The 16182-nt window shown below is 43.9% G+C and overlaps 1 protein-coding gene across 3 annotated transcripts in view; it reads right to left on the bottom strand.

The window, feature by feature from the left end:
• The window catches only part of SENP7 (SUMO specific peptidase 7), a 112854-nt gene that overhangs the window by 36654 nt on the left and 60018 nt on the right, over positions 1-16182 (bottom strand). For all 3 annotated transcript variants that reach the window (XM_088481137.1, XM_088481138.1, XM_088481139.1), the window contains 3 exons: positions 10019-10198; positions 7203-7465; positions 588-712 (listed from right to left, as the gene is read on the bottom strand). In XM_088481137.1, coding sequence (XP_088337263.1) covers positions 588-712; positions 7203-7465; positions 10019-10198 — 568 coding nt within the window. The remainder of the gene's footprint in view (positions 1-587; positions 713-7202; positions 7466-10018; positions 10199-16182) is intronic.

The following is a 16182-nucleotide window of genomic DNA, read 5'->3' as shown; positions in this document are numbered from 1 at the left end:
TGCAGGATCTCCTGGGTACTAAATTTTCCATGCACACTTTTCCACCTCTTCCCCCCGGCTCTATTGGTTTGGAATTTAATGTTTAAGTCGCTTATAGGATATTAGAATCCAGGTCCACACCTATCTTGGGTAATTTTGAAGAGCTGATTAAACTTGGGAGGGACAGGGATTGGTATGCTGATTGGGGTCATCTCTATTGGACACCTCTAATTCCATAGCAGACTTGGCATTTCAACATGAAAAACCACAAAGCCTTTTGGGGACATTTCCTGTAATGTATATTTGCCTTGCGCAATGTGAAGAAGTATGTCCTGCTATGGTAATGCCATTTTAACATAAGAAACATTGGTCTTGGTTCCAACTCCGTTGTCCATATACAGAGGAAGCGTCACTTTAGCCTTCAGCATATAAAGTCCCTAAAATATGGAGAAGTTCAGCCACAAAGTAGGTGACATGTGCTGCCCTCTCCCTGTCAGAAACCTTTTATTCAGTTTGTTAATTTTCAGAATTACCATCTGCAGATATCAACTAAAATGTAAAGCATTACAATCACGGTACATAATACAGATGCAACTCAGCAAACACACCTCAGAAGAGAGCCACCTCTCTGTATTTCCTTCAGTGTGCCATCCTGGCTGGGCATGACAGAAGCTGAGTAACGGCCATCTCTGTGTTTCTGCATCACGCTGTAGGAAGATTTAACTTTTGTAGCCTAGGAAAAAATAAAAATGTCAAGTGAAAGAACTTCCTGTAGACATGTAACATATAGGCTCTACTGCCAGAGAAGCCTGTAAGCCTCACATATCAATTTCTCTAGTACAAGTTGGGAATTATTTAAGTGTAACACTAGGTAAAAAGCTATTGCATGTCACTGTTTATCAGATAATACATGTCCTCCATTAAGGATCATTTTATAATGTGGGAAAGAGTGAACAAATTCAAAACAAATCACTGGCTAAAGTAAGTGTCACAGTGTAGCTGTCCACACATACATAGATAAATTAAAATAGATATTTAGAAGAAGTGACAAGTCAGGCTGCTTTCTGGGTTGGTGATGACAGTATGCAGCTTTACAGTACATACAGTCAGGTGCATACATATTGGGACATTGACAGAATTTTCATATTTTGGCCTCTATTCACCACCACAATGGCTTTGAAATGAAACAAACAAGATGTGCTGTAACTGCAGACTTTCAGATTTAATTTGAGGGTAATTACATCCAAATCAGTGAACGGTGTAGGAATTACAACGGTTTCTATATGTGCCTTCCACTTTTTAAGGGGCCAAAAGTAATGGGACAAACTAAACAATCCAATTCTAACTTTCACTTTTTAATATTTTGTTGCAAATCCTTTGCAGGCAATTACAGCCTGAAGTCTGGAACGCATAGACATCACCAGACACTGGGTTTCATCCCTGGTGATGCTCTGCCAGGCCTCTACTGCAAATGTCTTCAGTTCCTGTATGTTCTTGGGGCATTTTCCCTTCAGTTTTGTCTTCATCAAGTGAAATGCATGCTCAAGCGGATTCAGGTCAGGGGATTGACTTGGCCATTGCATAACATTCCACTTTTTAGCCTTAAAAAACTCTTTGGTTGCTTTTGCAGTATGCCTCGGGTCATTGTCCATCTGCACTGTGAAGCGCCATCCAATGAGTTCTGAAGCATTTGACTGAATATGAGCATATAATATTGCCCGAAACACTTCAGAATTCATTCTGCTGCTTTTGTCAGCAGTCACATCATCAATAAATACAAGGGAACCAGTTCCATTGGCAGCCATACATGCCCACGCCATGACACTACCACCACCATGCTTCACTGATGAGGTGGTATGTTTTGGATCATGAGCAGTTCCTTTCCTTCTCCATACTCTTCTCTTACCATCACTCTGGTACAAGCTGATCTTTGTCTCATCTGTCCATAGGATGTTGTTCCAGAACTGTAATGGCTTTTTTAGATGTTGTTTGGCAAACTCTAATCTGGTCTTCCTGTTTTTGTGGCTCACCAATGGTTTACATCTTGTGGTGAACACTCTATATTCACTCTTGTGAAGTCTTCTCTTGATTGTTGACTTTGACACATATACACCTACCTCCTGGAGAGTGTTCTTGATTTGGCCAACTGTTGTGAAGGGGTTTTTCTTCACCAGGGAAATAATTCTTCTGTCATCCACCACAGTTGTTTTCCGTGGTCTTCCGGGTCTTTTGGTGTTGCTGAGCTCTCCGGTGCATTCTTTCTTTTTAAGAATGTTCCAAACAGTTGATTTGGCCACACCTAATGTTTTTGCTATCTCTCTGATGGGTTTGTTTTGATTTTTCAGCCTAATGATGGCTTGCTTCACTGATAGTGACAGCTCTTTGCATCTCATATTGAGAGTCGACAGCAACTGATTCCAAATGCAAATGTCACACCTAGAATCAACTCCAGACCTTTTATCTGCTTAATTGATAATGAAATAACGAGGGAATAGCCCACACCTGTCCATGAAATAGTCCCATTACTTTTGGCCCCTTAAAGAGTGGGAGGCACATATAGAAACCGTTGTAATTCCTACACCGTTCACATGATTTGGATGTAATTACCCTCAAATTAAATCTGAAAGTCTGCAGTTAAAGCACATCTTGTTTGTTTCATTTCAAAGCCATTGTGGTGGTGAATAGAGGCCAAAATATGAAAATTCTGTCAATGTCCCAATATTTATGCACCTGACTGTACATATATGTCCTTAGACATCTTTGCTGAAGTCTCGGTGCACCAGGTTCCATGAGACTCTGCAAGCTCTGGGAGTCTTTTTTGCTGGAAAAGCGTCGAAGTCGCAATATGATGCGACTAGGACGCACCAGCTACCTAACCCTAACCTCTCCCTAACACCCCAATACTTACCTTCGGGATGCCGGCGGTCGGGATACTGGTGCCGGGATCCCGAAATGTCGGGATTTCGGTGCCGGTATTTAGAGCGTCAGTATCCCACACGCCGGGATGCCAACTACATCCCGTTGGGAGTTATATGTGACATACAAAACAATACAAAACAATATAAGTAGGGAAGAGTCATCTCTTTTCCACTTAGGTCACTTACCAAATGTCCATAGGAAGAGAATCTGGTGGGTTACATATTAAAGATTAGTATATATATATTTCCTTTAAAATAGAAAGTATTTTCCCATAGATTGTAATCTTACCTCTTTGTCTGTCTGCTAATACACAGTCTTGTTTTATTACTAATTTGTTCCCAATAGTGTGCAAAAGAATATGCTGGCGCTATATAAATGCTAGTAATTCTAATGCCATATATTTTTGTTATTTAGGCTATCATGTATTAATAATACACATTATCCCATATTCATATATAGATTTTCAACAACACATATGTATCTTAAAATCAAAATGGATCTTTCGTAAATTAATTTTCCCAATGTAAACACTGACCATGTTACCATGGCTCCCCAGGGGCCCATACATCAGCAATCCACAAAAAGCTATCACAGTTCCTGTGATTTTTCCCCCCCCCCCTGATTTAAAGATTCCCCAATCCACCAATCTGCACCCTTACATTACAGATATTTTTCAGTGATTTGCAGATCATTGGTCAGGAAAGATAGATCTGCCAATGGTGAAAGGCTCATCATTTTACTAGTAACGGTCAGCAAATCGGTTGACTGTCACCTTACACTAGTAATCTACAGCCCCGATTGATCGGTGAAATCCAACATGTTGAACAACCTAATTTACCGATTCCGACAACTTTTCGGTCAGAAGCGGCGATTGGTGTAGCCCATACATTGACCATATTTTTCCCCCAATCATCTGCAAAACTGAAAATTTCCCCAATCCATTGCAGATGTACAAATGTGTCCTCATAGCAACTTTTTACCTTCAAATGTGTCTTATTCGCACAGTGATGTGAATAGATAGCACAAGCAGCTTCTGCTGATTAAAATGCAGCATGCCTATGTTCCCTGTGCGTCTGCGGGTGTATCTGCATGCGAAACGCTATGTTACAGTGTTACAGCCGCTGAGAAACTACAAGAAAAAAATCAGTGTGGAGGTAGTTATGCTTTTAATTGCAGTCTCAGTACAGTAGCAACATTGCCTTTGGAGCCAATCAGAATCAAATTTACCCTCCGACTACCTGAGGTTGCACATGATGCTACCACAACTATGTAACTACATGTCTCTCCTGTAAGAAATACATGTCTCTCCTGTATTGCATAAGCTGGGTAGACACTAAACAGATATCTGCAGATCGAGTGATATATCTGCAGATGATGGTTGTTCGTACACATTGAACAACCATCATCTGTGTTCAGGGTGTTGGAGGGGGCGGGTGCCGCAGGCCGCAGCTGTCGCTGTATGTGCACGGGCGGTCTGCAAACTTGCCGATGGACAGATATGTCTGCAGATATATCTGTCCACCAGCTGTGCAGCACAGCCAATGCGATATCTCCATGAACGACTTCGTATCATATCGCGGGTACGCACTGGCCGACGGGCAGCAGATATATTGGCCGATCAATTGATCGGCCAATATATCTGTCAGTGTGTACCCAGCATTAGTCACAAAGTAATTACCACCTTATCTAGCAACAAACAAACAGATGACAGTGAGACTAGGATACAGTGATATTATAAATGCAGTAATGAAAACAACAACTATTTAATCAAATGGCGAATTCTGCTCATAGTGAAATGCATGTAAATAATAACAGTAGGAAATGGAAAGTCATGTGTCCATTTTATTTTCACTAAGCAATACTATTTGTAATCACCATTTCAATTATATTGGGTGAAAAAAAGACTAGGATGACTACCTCCCCAGGCTTACTGGACTTGGATGATAGCACAGGTAATTGTATGGGATGCAGCATAGTATTTGTAGTTTAGTGTCAGGAGCAATAAACTTAGGCACGGGCATAGCACTGTGAAATTATGTTGGCTGAAATTTTATATAAAAAAGTGTCATTTACAGTAAATGGTAATCACCAACTTTCTAATGTGTTCCAGAAGCATTGTTACATAATGTCACTAATGTTATATATTGAACATGAGAAAGTATCTATTCTATAATCCTCTCTCTGTGTATCAGCCCACCCTTGCTCAGGCCTTCTCAATGGATCTCATCTCCCCTTCATGCCCTGCTACCAGTACTCTAGATCTCCAATCATTTCATAAGCCTGTTTGCCCTGCTTCTCAACTCTGTTGAGCTAGGTCAGTGCGCAATGCTGCAGAACTGCAAATGATGCTGCCACGGAGCCCCGGCCACTCACCCCCTCCTCTCCCCAGCAAACTGGCAGCACGAAGGGTGTCGGACAGTGACTTTCATCTGCCTACTGGCGAGCCTATATATTGGCCAGAACCGCTTTATCAGTTAGAATCAGGGGAAACAAAGGAAGAGGGACATGGTGGGGGTAAAATAGAGATGGGGTAAGAGGGGCACAAGATAGATGAGGGGACACAGGTAAAGATAGAGGGCTAAGAAATGGGTAGTGGGAAGAGCCAGATTAGAGCAGGATGAGAGACACATTAAAATGGGGGAAGGGGACAGATAAGGAAGAGGGTGGCAGTACAGAGAGTGGGGAAAAACCGGCAATACCGACCACAAGAAAATTATTTACATGTGTCTGTGCGGACTTGGTATGATTTGTTGACACTGATGTTGTTAACAGTCAAAATGTTGATGGAGAATGCCAACACAGAATGATATTTAAAGTATTGTAATGTGTGTAAAGTAATAATGCTGACCGGTTTAAAATGCTTTAAATAACATTACTACTTCAATGATATGACATGGTCAACATTTTGACTGTCGACAGCATCAGTGTCAACAATTTAACTACCTCCCGTCAGTGCATAAGTCAGAGAGGGAGAAAGAGAAAGAGAGAGAACGTGACGGGGAGAATGAGAATGGGAGAATGAGGATGGGGAGAGAAAAAATGAGGGGGAAGAAAGAGCGAGAGACAACAGAGGTGGAAAAAGAGAATCCAGGATGGGTGGGTGTAAAAGAGAGAAAGCGAGAACAGCGGGATGGGGGGAAAGAGAGACCAAGAGAACATGAGTGGGGGGGATAGAATGGGGGTGGCTGAGGAAAAAGAATGGGAGAGGGGACCCCTGAAACACTTGCTAGCAACCCAGGGATTGACAGTTTATTATATAATGCAGTATCTGTGTGTCTAGCAGCTGCACAAGAGAGCTGCATGGAGACCCCAACCCCTCTACCTCACAACTCTCACTGGCAGCCTGCTAGACACAGCCAGTGTCTATTTGACCCCCCATCAGCGCCTAGAACCAACGCAGTGGCTTCCCACGTGTGCCCCAAAGATATGAGAGAGAGAGATGGAGGACAGAGTTGAAAGAAAGGGGGAACGGGACAGAGATTAAAGAGGGAGGACAGAAATGAAAGACTGAGGGAAAAGAGGGAGAGAGAGATGAAAGAGGGAGTGTGGAGGGGTATAAAGATGAAACAGAAAGACATAAGGGATAGAGGGTAGGGACAGAAATGAGAGAAAGATTGGGGAGGGGGGGGTCAGAGATGGGTGGCTGGGAGAAGGCACCTGTAGCAGACACCCGCCAATTGCACACTCCCTTAAGGTCGAACCCGCAAACAACTTCCACCGTCTAATGGGGGGTAAGGTGAACAGAGATCAGAAAGTATGAACAGAATTGATAGAGACACAGGGGTGCATGAGGCTGGAGAGATGCAGAGGGAGCATGAGGCTGGAGAGACATGTGGGAGGCATGAGGCTGGAGAGACATGTGGGAGGCATGAGGTATGAACGTCGCGAGGGGACGCCACAAGGTTGGAAATACACAGGTAGGGGGGAGGTGCGGCAGGAGGCTGTAGAGAACATTCAAAAGATTGGGCTTGAGAGACACACAGAGGATGAGGCTATATGGCAGCCACAACAGCTAGCGACCCAGCAAATGATGGATCAAAAATACTAGATTACTTTATTTTGGTTTATAACAACTTCATTAATTTTGATGTGTAATGAAAACTATTTAAATAAAATGCAATTAAAATTAATACTTAGTAAAAATGGACATTGATAGTTATAACAGAGAGAACATAATGCTGCTTGTCAATATATGGTTTACAAACAGGTCATTGCAAAAAAAAAAAAAAAAGAAAGAGGATTGTCCGATATGTTTCATGTACTATAATGGAAGAAAAGAAACATTTATAAAATGTAAAGCCTACCTCTGGTGGGGTTACTGGAAGAGATGCACAGCTAGACTCTTGGTGCTGCTGACTTTTAAATTGAGAATAGCAATTTTCTTTGAAAGAGCATTCCTTATGGGACAAAGTCTCCAGCATGTTATACATTTCCTCCCAGGTCAGAATATCGGCCAGAGCAGATGAGCCATTCTTACTAGCTTCTGTCATAATCTCACACATGAGAGACTGCTCTTGGCTTGTCAGAGGTTCAACTAACTCCAGAAAAATATATTCATCTGATTTAGCTGCAGGGATGAAGACATAGCAAATTAAAGAACAATAATCATACAACATAGTACACAATCCTATGTCAGACATAAGCTATTCAACATTAATTTTCCGAATTTGAACTAGGATATACAAATCAGTAGGGAAAATGCACATAATTTATGTAACTGCAAGGCGAATGTACCATACAGTTTGGGGCAAATATTATCATCATTGTTTCCAGTACTAACACTGTGTCCCATCACAGGCTGAATATAGGAATGTAAAGTTTAAAATAAAAAAATAATAATAGTTTAAAGATTTGATGGCCCACCTGATTTATGAATTTTTCAATAAAAAGCCACAAAAAAAAAAATAAACAAAACCAATTGGAAGGACGTGAAAATACAAAAAGTACAAAAAGAATGCTATTATTAGAGGTTCTTCAATGCCAACACTTTATTTGGAGGAGAAATAAGACATTAATATGCAGGGGAAGAAAATATAATAGGGCTGGATATTTTAAGATATGGAGTCTGACCCCTCTCCCAATCTTAGAAGTGAGTAGACAGCTAGCAAAAGATGCACTGCTGGCAGTGTAAGAACATATATTAGCAGTGAGACCATGGCCCAGACTGATTTACGTGTAGACAAATAGATTACTCCATGTGTGTTTCAACTATGTTAAAAAAGTAATGCCTCAAGTTTATATAACATCTAATACCCTTAAGTGGACTTAGGCACTCATTCAGAGCCACTCGCTATCGGCAGTACGCTCGTTCCGAGCGATGTTCGCACATCTGCGCATGCGTACGGTTTTTAGTACGCATGCGCGAACCAGTCAGTGCGGCCGAAAATCATTTGTACGCAATATAGCGAGTGCCTGCTATTTTGAGTGACAGAATGAGGCGTATGTGGGTGGTAACATGGGAAGGTGCTTGAAAACGGGGAGTGGAGATCCGATCGCAGGCGTGCTTAAAGGTCAAAACGGGCGTTTTATGGGTGTGCATAATTAAAATAGCAGCGTCAATGACCACGTCACTTGGTTTTTTTTAACTCAGAACTGCTCACAAAATAGCGGTTGAAAAAACCAACCACAAGAATAGCGAGCAGTTCATATCCTGTTCGATGTACTCGATTAATCTGATAAATAGCGGACATGACGTATGGTGCGAGCGGCCAGGGGGCGTTTTTAAGAAATAAAAGAGCGTATGTTTTGCTCGCTCGTTCAGACTTAGAGGTGTGAACAGACTGCAATGTGCGAACGTATCATTTGCATAGCCACCCCTTGTTTTTGAACGAACGCAAATAGCGAACAGCTCTGAATGAGGGCCTTTGTGTCTAACAGCTTTATTAAGAGCTACTGATGGACAACAAACAATATTATTCCTAAAGATCCTGCTCTATTTCTGCAAGACATCTATACCTGCAGTAACCCTGTGACCCATAGATAAGGGCTTACACTGACATCAGTTCGTGAACCAAAGTTAGGAGTCAGCCAGAGTAACCAGCAAAGAGGTGCTGCAGCATTTAAACACACCACTCTGATGTAGGTAAAGAAGCCTGGTGGTGGTGGCAACTATTGTCAACTGCTCTGCCTAGTGGCAGGAGAATCAGTCAGTGAATGTCTGGTAGTCAAATAACTCCAGGATCAGCAGGTTACTGACAGTAGGAGCACTTCCAAGTCATATCTATGAAAAACTAAACCCTGAGAAGATGCAAAGGAAGCCCATTAGTCACAGTTGTGCTTACTACAAGGAGGCAGGGAGCAGGGGAAAACAATGATTGATTCATCCTCCTTATAACCTAAATGTACTTCTGCTGATACCTCAATTCACAATTAGGCCAGCAATGCGACAAAGGGAGCCAAACAAAGAAAAAGAAGAGAAATGCATTCCTGGTGGGGGGAAGGGGGGGGGGAGGTGCCAGAGTTGTGCACTAACTTAATGTGAGAGTATTGAAATAAAGAATAATAATTCCCATTGACGTCGCTGGACTGGTTCAGTATGCCCCATATATACGCAAGAGAAACTTCTCCATATAAGACAGGATTTGCCATAGGGCAGGGATGCTAGGTTGTGACCATGGTTCTGTGTCAGCACACATACTTTTAGGAGTATTTTGGAAGAGAAAAATTATTTCTAAAATGCTGGAGTTGGGTGTAGAAGTGACATTTACACTTTGCATCATACATCTCAGACTGTTCTGCCTCTTCACCAAGGTGATCCCCTATTTATTGTTTGGGCCCTGGTAGAACATTGATTGAGAGAGTAGGCAGCGCTACTCATTTTGGGAAGTGCCATTGTGTTACTCCAAATACTTTCAAAGCATTCCTGGGTGGGTTGGTCTGTGTCCTCCTGAAGCCTTGCAAAAAGAGATTTAGTAGCAAGTACAAAAAGCAAAATTCAGGAGGCCACAGACAGATGTTCCTCAATGGTAGGGGACAACTGCCTTGGAATGGACAGGCGACTGGAGGACCTTCATGGTAAAAAAAAAAAAAAAAAAAAATACATTATGGCAAAAGCATTGTACCCACAACCTAGGTGGGACACTGGTAAAGGAGAAACTTAATTGCTGCATACCATACTCACAGGTTTGGTTTCCAGGTGATGATTGTATTTGATTTGCAATGTGAGGTACATAGTCTGTGGCTATCCACAGTATAATGATGGCGCTACTTCTGATACAGTCTCCTCCTTTTGTAAGCCACAAGCCATACTTCTGCACTTTCCACGTATCCACTAACAGGCATGTCATTTCGTGTAAAGCCACTGCAACAAAATGTTTTTCTTAAACAGAGGGCATAAAAGACCTTACAATTGAAAATGAAAAGAATTCTAGCTGTACTACCAAACTAGACATACATGGAACAGTATGTTGTATACCTATGCATGCTTACTGTATACTGCATTAAAAACTAAAAAAGATAATAGACTGACAACAGATTGCAAAATTAACACACAAAAGCTTTTGGGGCTAAATTTTATTTTGCTAGGGAAAAAAAAATAAAAATAAAAAACCAACAAATCAGCAATTTGAGTCAACAGTGGAAAGAGTTAGTTTAATTTCTCCAGCATCTGTGGTAAAACAGCTGCTAAAAAACTGCTTAGATATTGAGGAGAACCTTTGCATCCTGAATCAAGAGAAAAACTTATTTCTTAGCTGTGTTTTTGCAACATCTAGACAACGGTTTGTTTGGCTAATGCAAAGCGGCTTTGCAGGTATATATTGCGCTGTTTGACATTGCGCATACTCCGTATCCAAGCATACGCGGGGAAGTATACTTACCCTCCCTTCCTATAGCCTAACCCTCTCCGTTAGTGTCTAAACCTGTCTCCCCCCTTCATGCCTAAACCTAACCCTTCCCCCTTAGTGTCTAACCCCCCCATCCAGTTGTAACTAACTCTTAACTCTCCCCCCTAGGGATGCCTAACCCTAACCCCCCACCCAAAAAAAAAACCTAACGCTAACAGCGCTATGCTATCTAAACCTCCGCCTCCCCCATTGCTAACACTAATGGCGCCCCAGATTTACCTTGTTCGGGCTGACGTCTTTCTGTGTTCCAGTGTTGGGATTAAGATAGGCGTCGAAATACCGGCGCCTATCTTGAATCCTGTGTTGGGCTTTCAGCGTCGGGATTGAGACCGGCGGTATCTTGGCCCCCGGTCTCATAACTACATCCCTGTTTCATAGCCATCATCATTATCAACGCACACTTTTTCTCCACCCCTTTCCCTGGTGCAAAGAACCATCTAAAAACTGTAATGACTTTATCCACTATCCCATAATTACGCGACCCCTGTCGGGATACAAACCATCGGGATGCCACTGTCGGTAGTTTGACAGAGGCATCCCGACAGCCGGCTTTACATACTGATTCCATGAAACTATGCATACGGATGGGGCAGCCAAACAGCAGAGAGGAGCACAACGGTGCATACTGGTAAATACAGTATATGTAATTAGTTCAGTGCAGGCAATACGGGACCAATTACAGCCAACTTTAATTCAACTCTGCATTGGCCCCTTTCCAAATGTTATTTACTTGGATGAACTCATGCACACTGCTGGCAGCTTTCTAAGCTTGCCAGCATTGGGGAAAGATGGGATCTTTACACAATAGAAACAAAGCACCAACTGAAAACAGCGGATGTAAAACAAGCAGTTGGGTCTCCCATATAGTAATATTTAGCTGAGAAAAGTTTAAAGTGACAGGCGTAGCTGACGCCACAGGAGCAAAATGTAACTCAATGGGAAACATTGTGTTCCTATCGCACAAGAAGCCACTCAGCTGCTAATATCCTGTGTACAGTAAATACCAGCTGAAATACTTTCATGAGACAGAGAAAAAGTATTTTCCCATTAATTCTGTGTTAATTAAGCATCAAGATGCAGTTTTTGTTCTGGCTAGAAGTCCTATATTACAAATATGTATTTCTGTATTTTACATAGAATTAAAAGTTAGCAAATAAACCATTGTCTGTTTAATAGTTTATACTTTCATGATCAGAACTCATTTGCTCTGTCTCGTTCAACCAAAAATAATAATTTTGTACCCATTATTTTTACTCCTTCTAAAACACTTTTTTTTTTTTTTTTTAAATAAAAAAAAAATAATGTAAAACAGAAAAAAAAACATTTCTCTGTGACTATCCATATCTGCTTTTACACAATTAATTCAGCTTTATAAAATGAATCCAAAACTGAACTGTGGCTAGTTCTCCAAAAACCAGGGATACAAATTATGGAAAAAACTTGTTTTGTTCGGTGCAGTTATGCGAATCCAAACTCAAATCTATCTATCTAGCTATCTAATAAAGTCCCGAGTTTAGAGGTCTACAGTATGTGTTCGTTCGGGCTAATCTCTTGAACCACTAAACAGATTTTGATGGGGTTTTTCACTATTCTATAGAGCATTGGTCGAGGGATGTTTAGGTGTATGGACCATTCATCTGTGACAAAAGAGAGCCAAGCAGTGACGATATTACTGAAGCAAGTCACAGAATAAACGGTGTGTGTGATTCACTGCTGCTGCTGCAGGGGTGAGGGCTGCGGTCTGATTGACTCTTTGAGACAGTGAGAGCCAATCTGAGATTGCAATGTGCCCTGTTGCTTAGAAGCAGCCTAGAGAGGGAAGGGAGTTAGGGACTGAGTATGGTCATATCTGAGGCAGAGAGTGAGAGACAGCCTCCAACAAACCCATGATGATGCACTGATGCAGACACAGTAGCCAGGAAGGAACCAGGGGAGACATCGCTAGCAGGAATAAAACACAACAACCAACCATCAAAACACCAGCAAATGATTTCCATTAGATTCTGCCAAATCGGTCACCATCAAATGGTAAAAAAACTACTATCAGAACAAAAAACATGATTTCTGGTAAACTTACCGTTGATTCCTTTTCTCTTAAGCAGGCTGGGGAATACCGGACAATCGGATTGTAGACTGGGGCTGGAGATGACACTTAATGAAACTGTAGCTTTAAATCCTAAACTCCACCCCACTTAGCACACAGAAAACCATGTAAGGAACAATCTGGTTATGAAGGCACATGTGCAGCACAGAGCGCAAGAAAAATTAGCCGTAGCCAAAACCCGTAAGCCACCTGCGCCCCGTCTTGCATGGCCTCCCACATACAGGCCACCGCAAAACTGTCCTGCCAATCCAGTCGTAAATCCGAGGGACTATCTCCATAAGCCCCCGTGATGACTACGTCAGCCGAAGTAGTACAACACCACCCATGTCGTGGTTTCCCAAGGCCGAATAACGACCCCTGAATCTATTAAAACAGACCGGAGACAATCCTCCACATTCTAGCTAGCGGATCCCTAAAGGACGCTCAGCCCCGGGGGGTGTGTTGAGCTAAAGGCATGACGCAGTGACAACCGTTAGAGGAGCTTCCACTAGGATACCTAATTCGTTGGAAGCAATGTGCGAGGAATGGAGACCTCAAAATCCAGCATCTCCTAGGCCTTCCTGAGGGGACTGGAGAGATGTGCCGAAGAGAAAGTAATGACTTTCCGTCGCCAACGCTCTGACAGACACACTGCTAGAGAATCCATATCTAAACCACATAGAGAGTGTGGCACACAGCAGTGATGAGTCGAAAAAGGACAGTAGGTGCTCACCCTCAGAGACAGCGCAAGTCTTCGCAAGCCCCTTTGCATTCAAAACTTCTAATGGAGCCCTGGAAGGAGGAAGACACCTCCAAGACCTTCCTCCACCTGCGCCTCGCACAGCAGAGGAGTTTGACAAAGTGTGCCAAATGGGAAGAACCGGTCTTAAATCCAGGCGCCGCAAACCAGCGAGCCAGAGTGGGACATATCGTAGTTGGGTACCCAAGTCTGAACTTGATCCTCCTGTGAAAGGCAACCAGTCTTCAAATGGGCGGACACAGACATGCGGAGAGCTGGAGCCCAAGCAGGTCCCACCCTGGTCGACGCAGCACACCAGATGCCTGCTTTTCAGCGGGCCGTAGCCACCTAGGGCCCCTGTGGGTATCTGCCTGTTACCGATGCATAAGAGACAACTTCGCCTCTGCATACAAACTTCACAGAGATAGGGCTGTAGCGGGAATCCTAGCATACAGACTCCACACAGTTAGTGTTATGGCGGGAACCGAACCCCTGACTGCAGTGCATCCCTGCACCGTATGTGCTATCCATAGTAATCATAACCGGCAGGTATGATTCACTGAAGGCAAATCAGCAGGCAGAAATGAAAAGCAGCTAACCCATAGGCAGCTAATACATAGGAGCGATCACAGAGGCAGCTAATACATAGGCAATATATACCAATAGAAGTGTGCAGTACTTCCAGGAGACACAGCCAAAGCTGCAGGTGAGCAGGTCTGAGCATTTTTGTGAAGTGCAGACGAAATATCAGCCCCAGCAGAGGAATGACGTCCGTGCTGAAAGCAGGGCTTGTAGACCTTTCTGCTGTCGGAGGCGGAGTGCAGCTCAGGAGTGCGCTCCTCGGACCGTAGTGAGGAAAACTCAAGACAAGCCCAGCTCACGCGGGCAGCCTGTTAGCGTGCGGGCACCCCCTGCTCGTATGGGAGGGGAGCCACCGCAGAAACCCACCAAGATTGTGGTAGCTATACGGGACCTCACCCTCCGCCTATGCCCTCTAAAAGGGCCACCATGTGTGTCGGCCCACAGACCCAGGCGGTCTCTCCCTGAGCTGCGTAGCAGCCCCTCCAAAATTTGCCCTACTCATGAGGCACTTAACATTCGAATTGAGGGATTGCAGGGGGGAGGACTTTAGGATTTAAAGCTACAGTGTCATTAAGTGCCAGCTCCAGCCCCAGCCTACAATCCCATTGTTCAGTGTTCCCCAGCCTTGAAAATATGAGATATGGTAAGAACTTACCCTTGTTATCTCTATTTCTACGAAGTCCATAGGGTTCCACAGGATACCTTGGGGTATAGGTGTGACGTCAGTTGCAGGGCACCAAAGAGTTAAGCTTTCAGCCTCCCAGGATGCACTAGGTCCCCCTCCTATACCCTGCCCCCGAGCCAAGACACCTCAGTTAGTTACCAAGCCATAGGCCGGAGGAGGAGAAGTAAGAGAGAGAACAAAGATCTGGACACATACAAGAATCACATTCTCACCAGAGGGAGACGGAAAACCGGTGACCAGAGCAAAGCCCATCTGCAGCACAGGTGCGACAGGGCGGGAGTCCTGTGGAACCCTATGGACTTCGTAGAAATAGAGATAACAAGGGTAAGTTCTTACCATATCTCATATTTTCTACTTCAGGGTCCATAGGGTATCCACAGGATACCTTGGGGATGTCCCAAAGCAGTATCCTTTAAGGGTGGGGACGCTCCTGTGCAGAAAGGAGAATCCGCCGCCCGAAGGAAGCATCCTGAGAGGCGAAGGTGTCAAACCTGTAATACCTCACAAAGGTATGGACAGAGGACCACGTAGCACCCTTGCAGATCTGGACTGCAGAGGCACCACGTCGAGCTGCCCACGAAGGACCCACAGACCTAGTGGAATGAGCCTTCAGAGAAGGAGGAACCGGTAGGCCTTCATGAAGATAAGCTTCAGAAATAGCCATACGGATCCAGGCTGCCAAAGTTTGCTTTGAAGCAGGCCAACCCTTTTTACGGAAGCCATAGAGGACAAACAAAGCGTCCGACTTCCTAAACGAAGAAGTGCGGTCAACATAAGTCCTTAAGGCCCGCACAACATCCAAAGAGGCCTCACCCACGGAAAGACCCGGTGAGTTAAAGGCCGGAACAACGATTTCCTCGTTAACATGAAACTGGGAAACAACTTTGGGAAGAAACTCGGGCCGAGTGCGGAGTACTGCCCTGTTCCCATGAAAAACCAAGAAAGGGGGTCTACAAGAAAGAGCCCCTAACTCAGAAACACGTCTGGCCGAAGCAATAGCCAGAAGGAAAACAGTCTTAGCTGTTAGCCATTTAAGATCCACTGATCCCAGTGGTTCAAACGGCGTCCCTGGAGAGCCCTCAGGACCACAGCCAAATCCCAAGGCGCCACAGGTGGAACAAAGGGCGGCTGAATGCGGACAACACCTTGCATAAAGGTGCGCACATCCGGGATTGTAGCAATCCTACGGTGAAACCAGACAGACAGGGCCGAAACCTGTACCTTCAAAGAAGCAAGGCGAAGCCCATGATCTAGTCCCGCTTGCAGGAAGGCGAGAATCCGAGACAGACGAAACTCCCGCGGTGCATAACCTCTCGGACGACACCACTGGAAGAACGTATGCCACACATGA

Source organism: Taudactylus pleione, unplaced genomic scaffold (assembly GCF_031769625.1).
Source record: "Taudactylus pleione unplaced genomic scaffold, aTauple2 ptg000265l, whole genome shotgun sequence".
In the NCBI taxonomy this organism is placed as follows: Eukaryota; Metazoa; Chordata; class Amphibia; order Anura; family Myobatrachidae; genus Taudactylus; species Taudactylus pleione.
The sequence above is the reverse complement of the archived record's forward strand: the minus strand, read 5'-3'. Positions and strand labels throughout refer to the sequence as shown.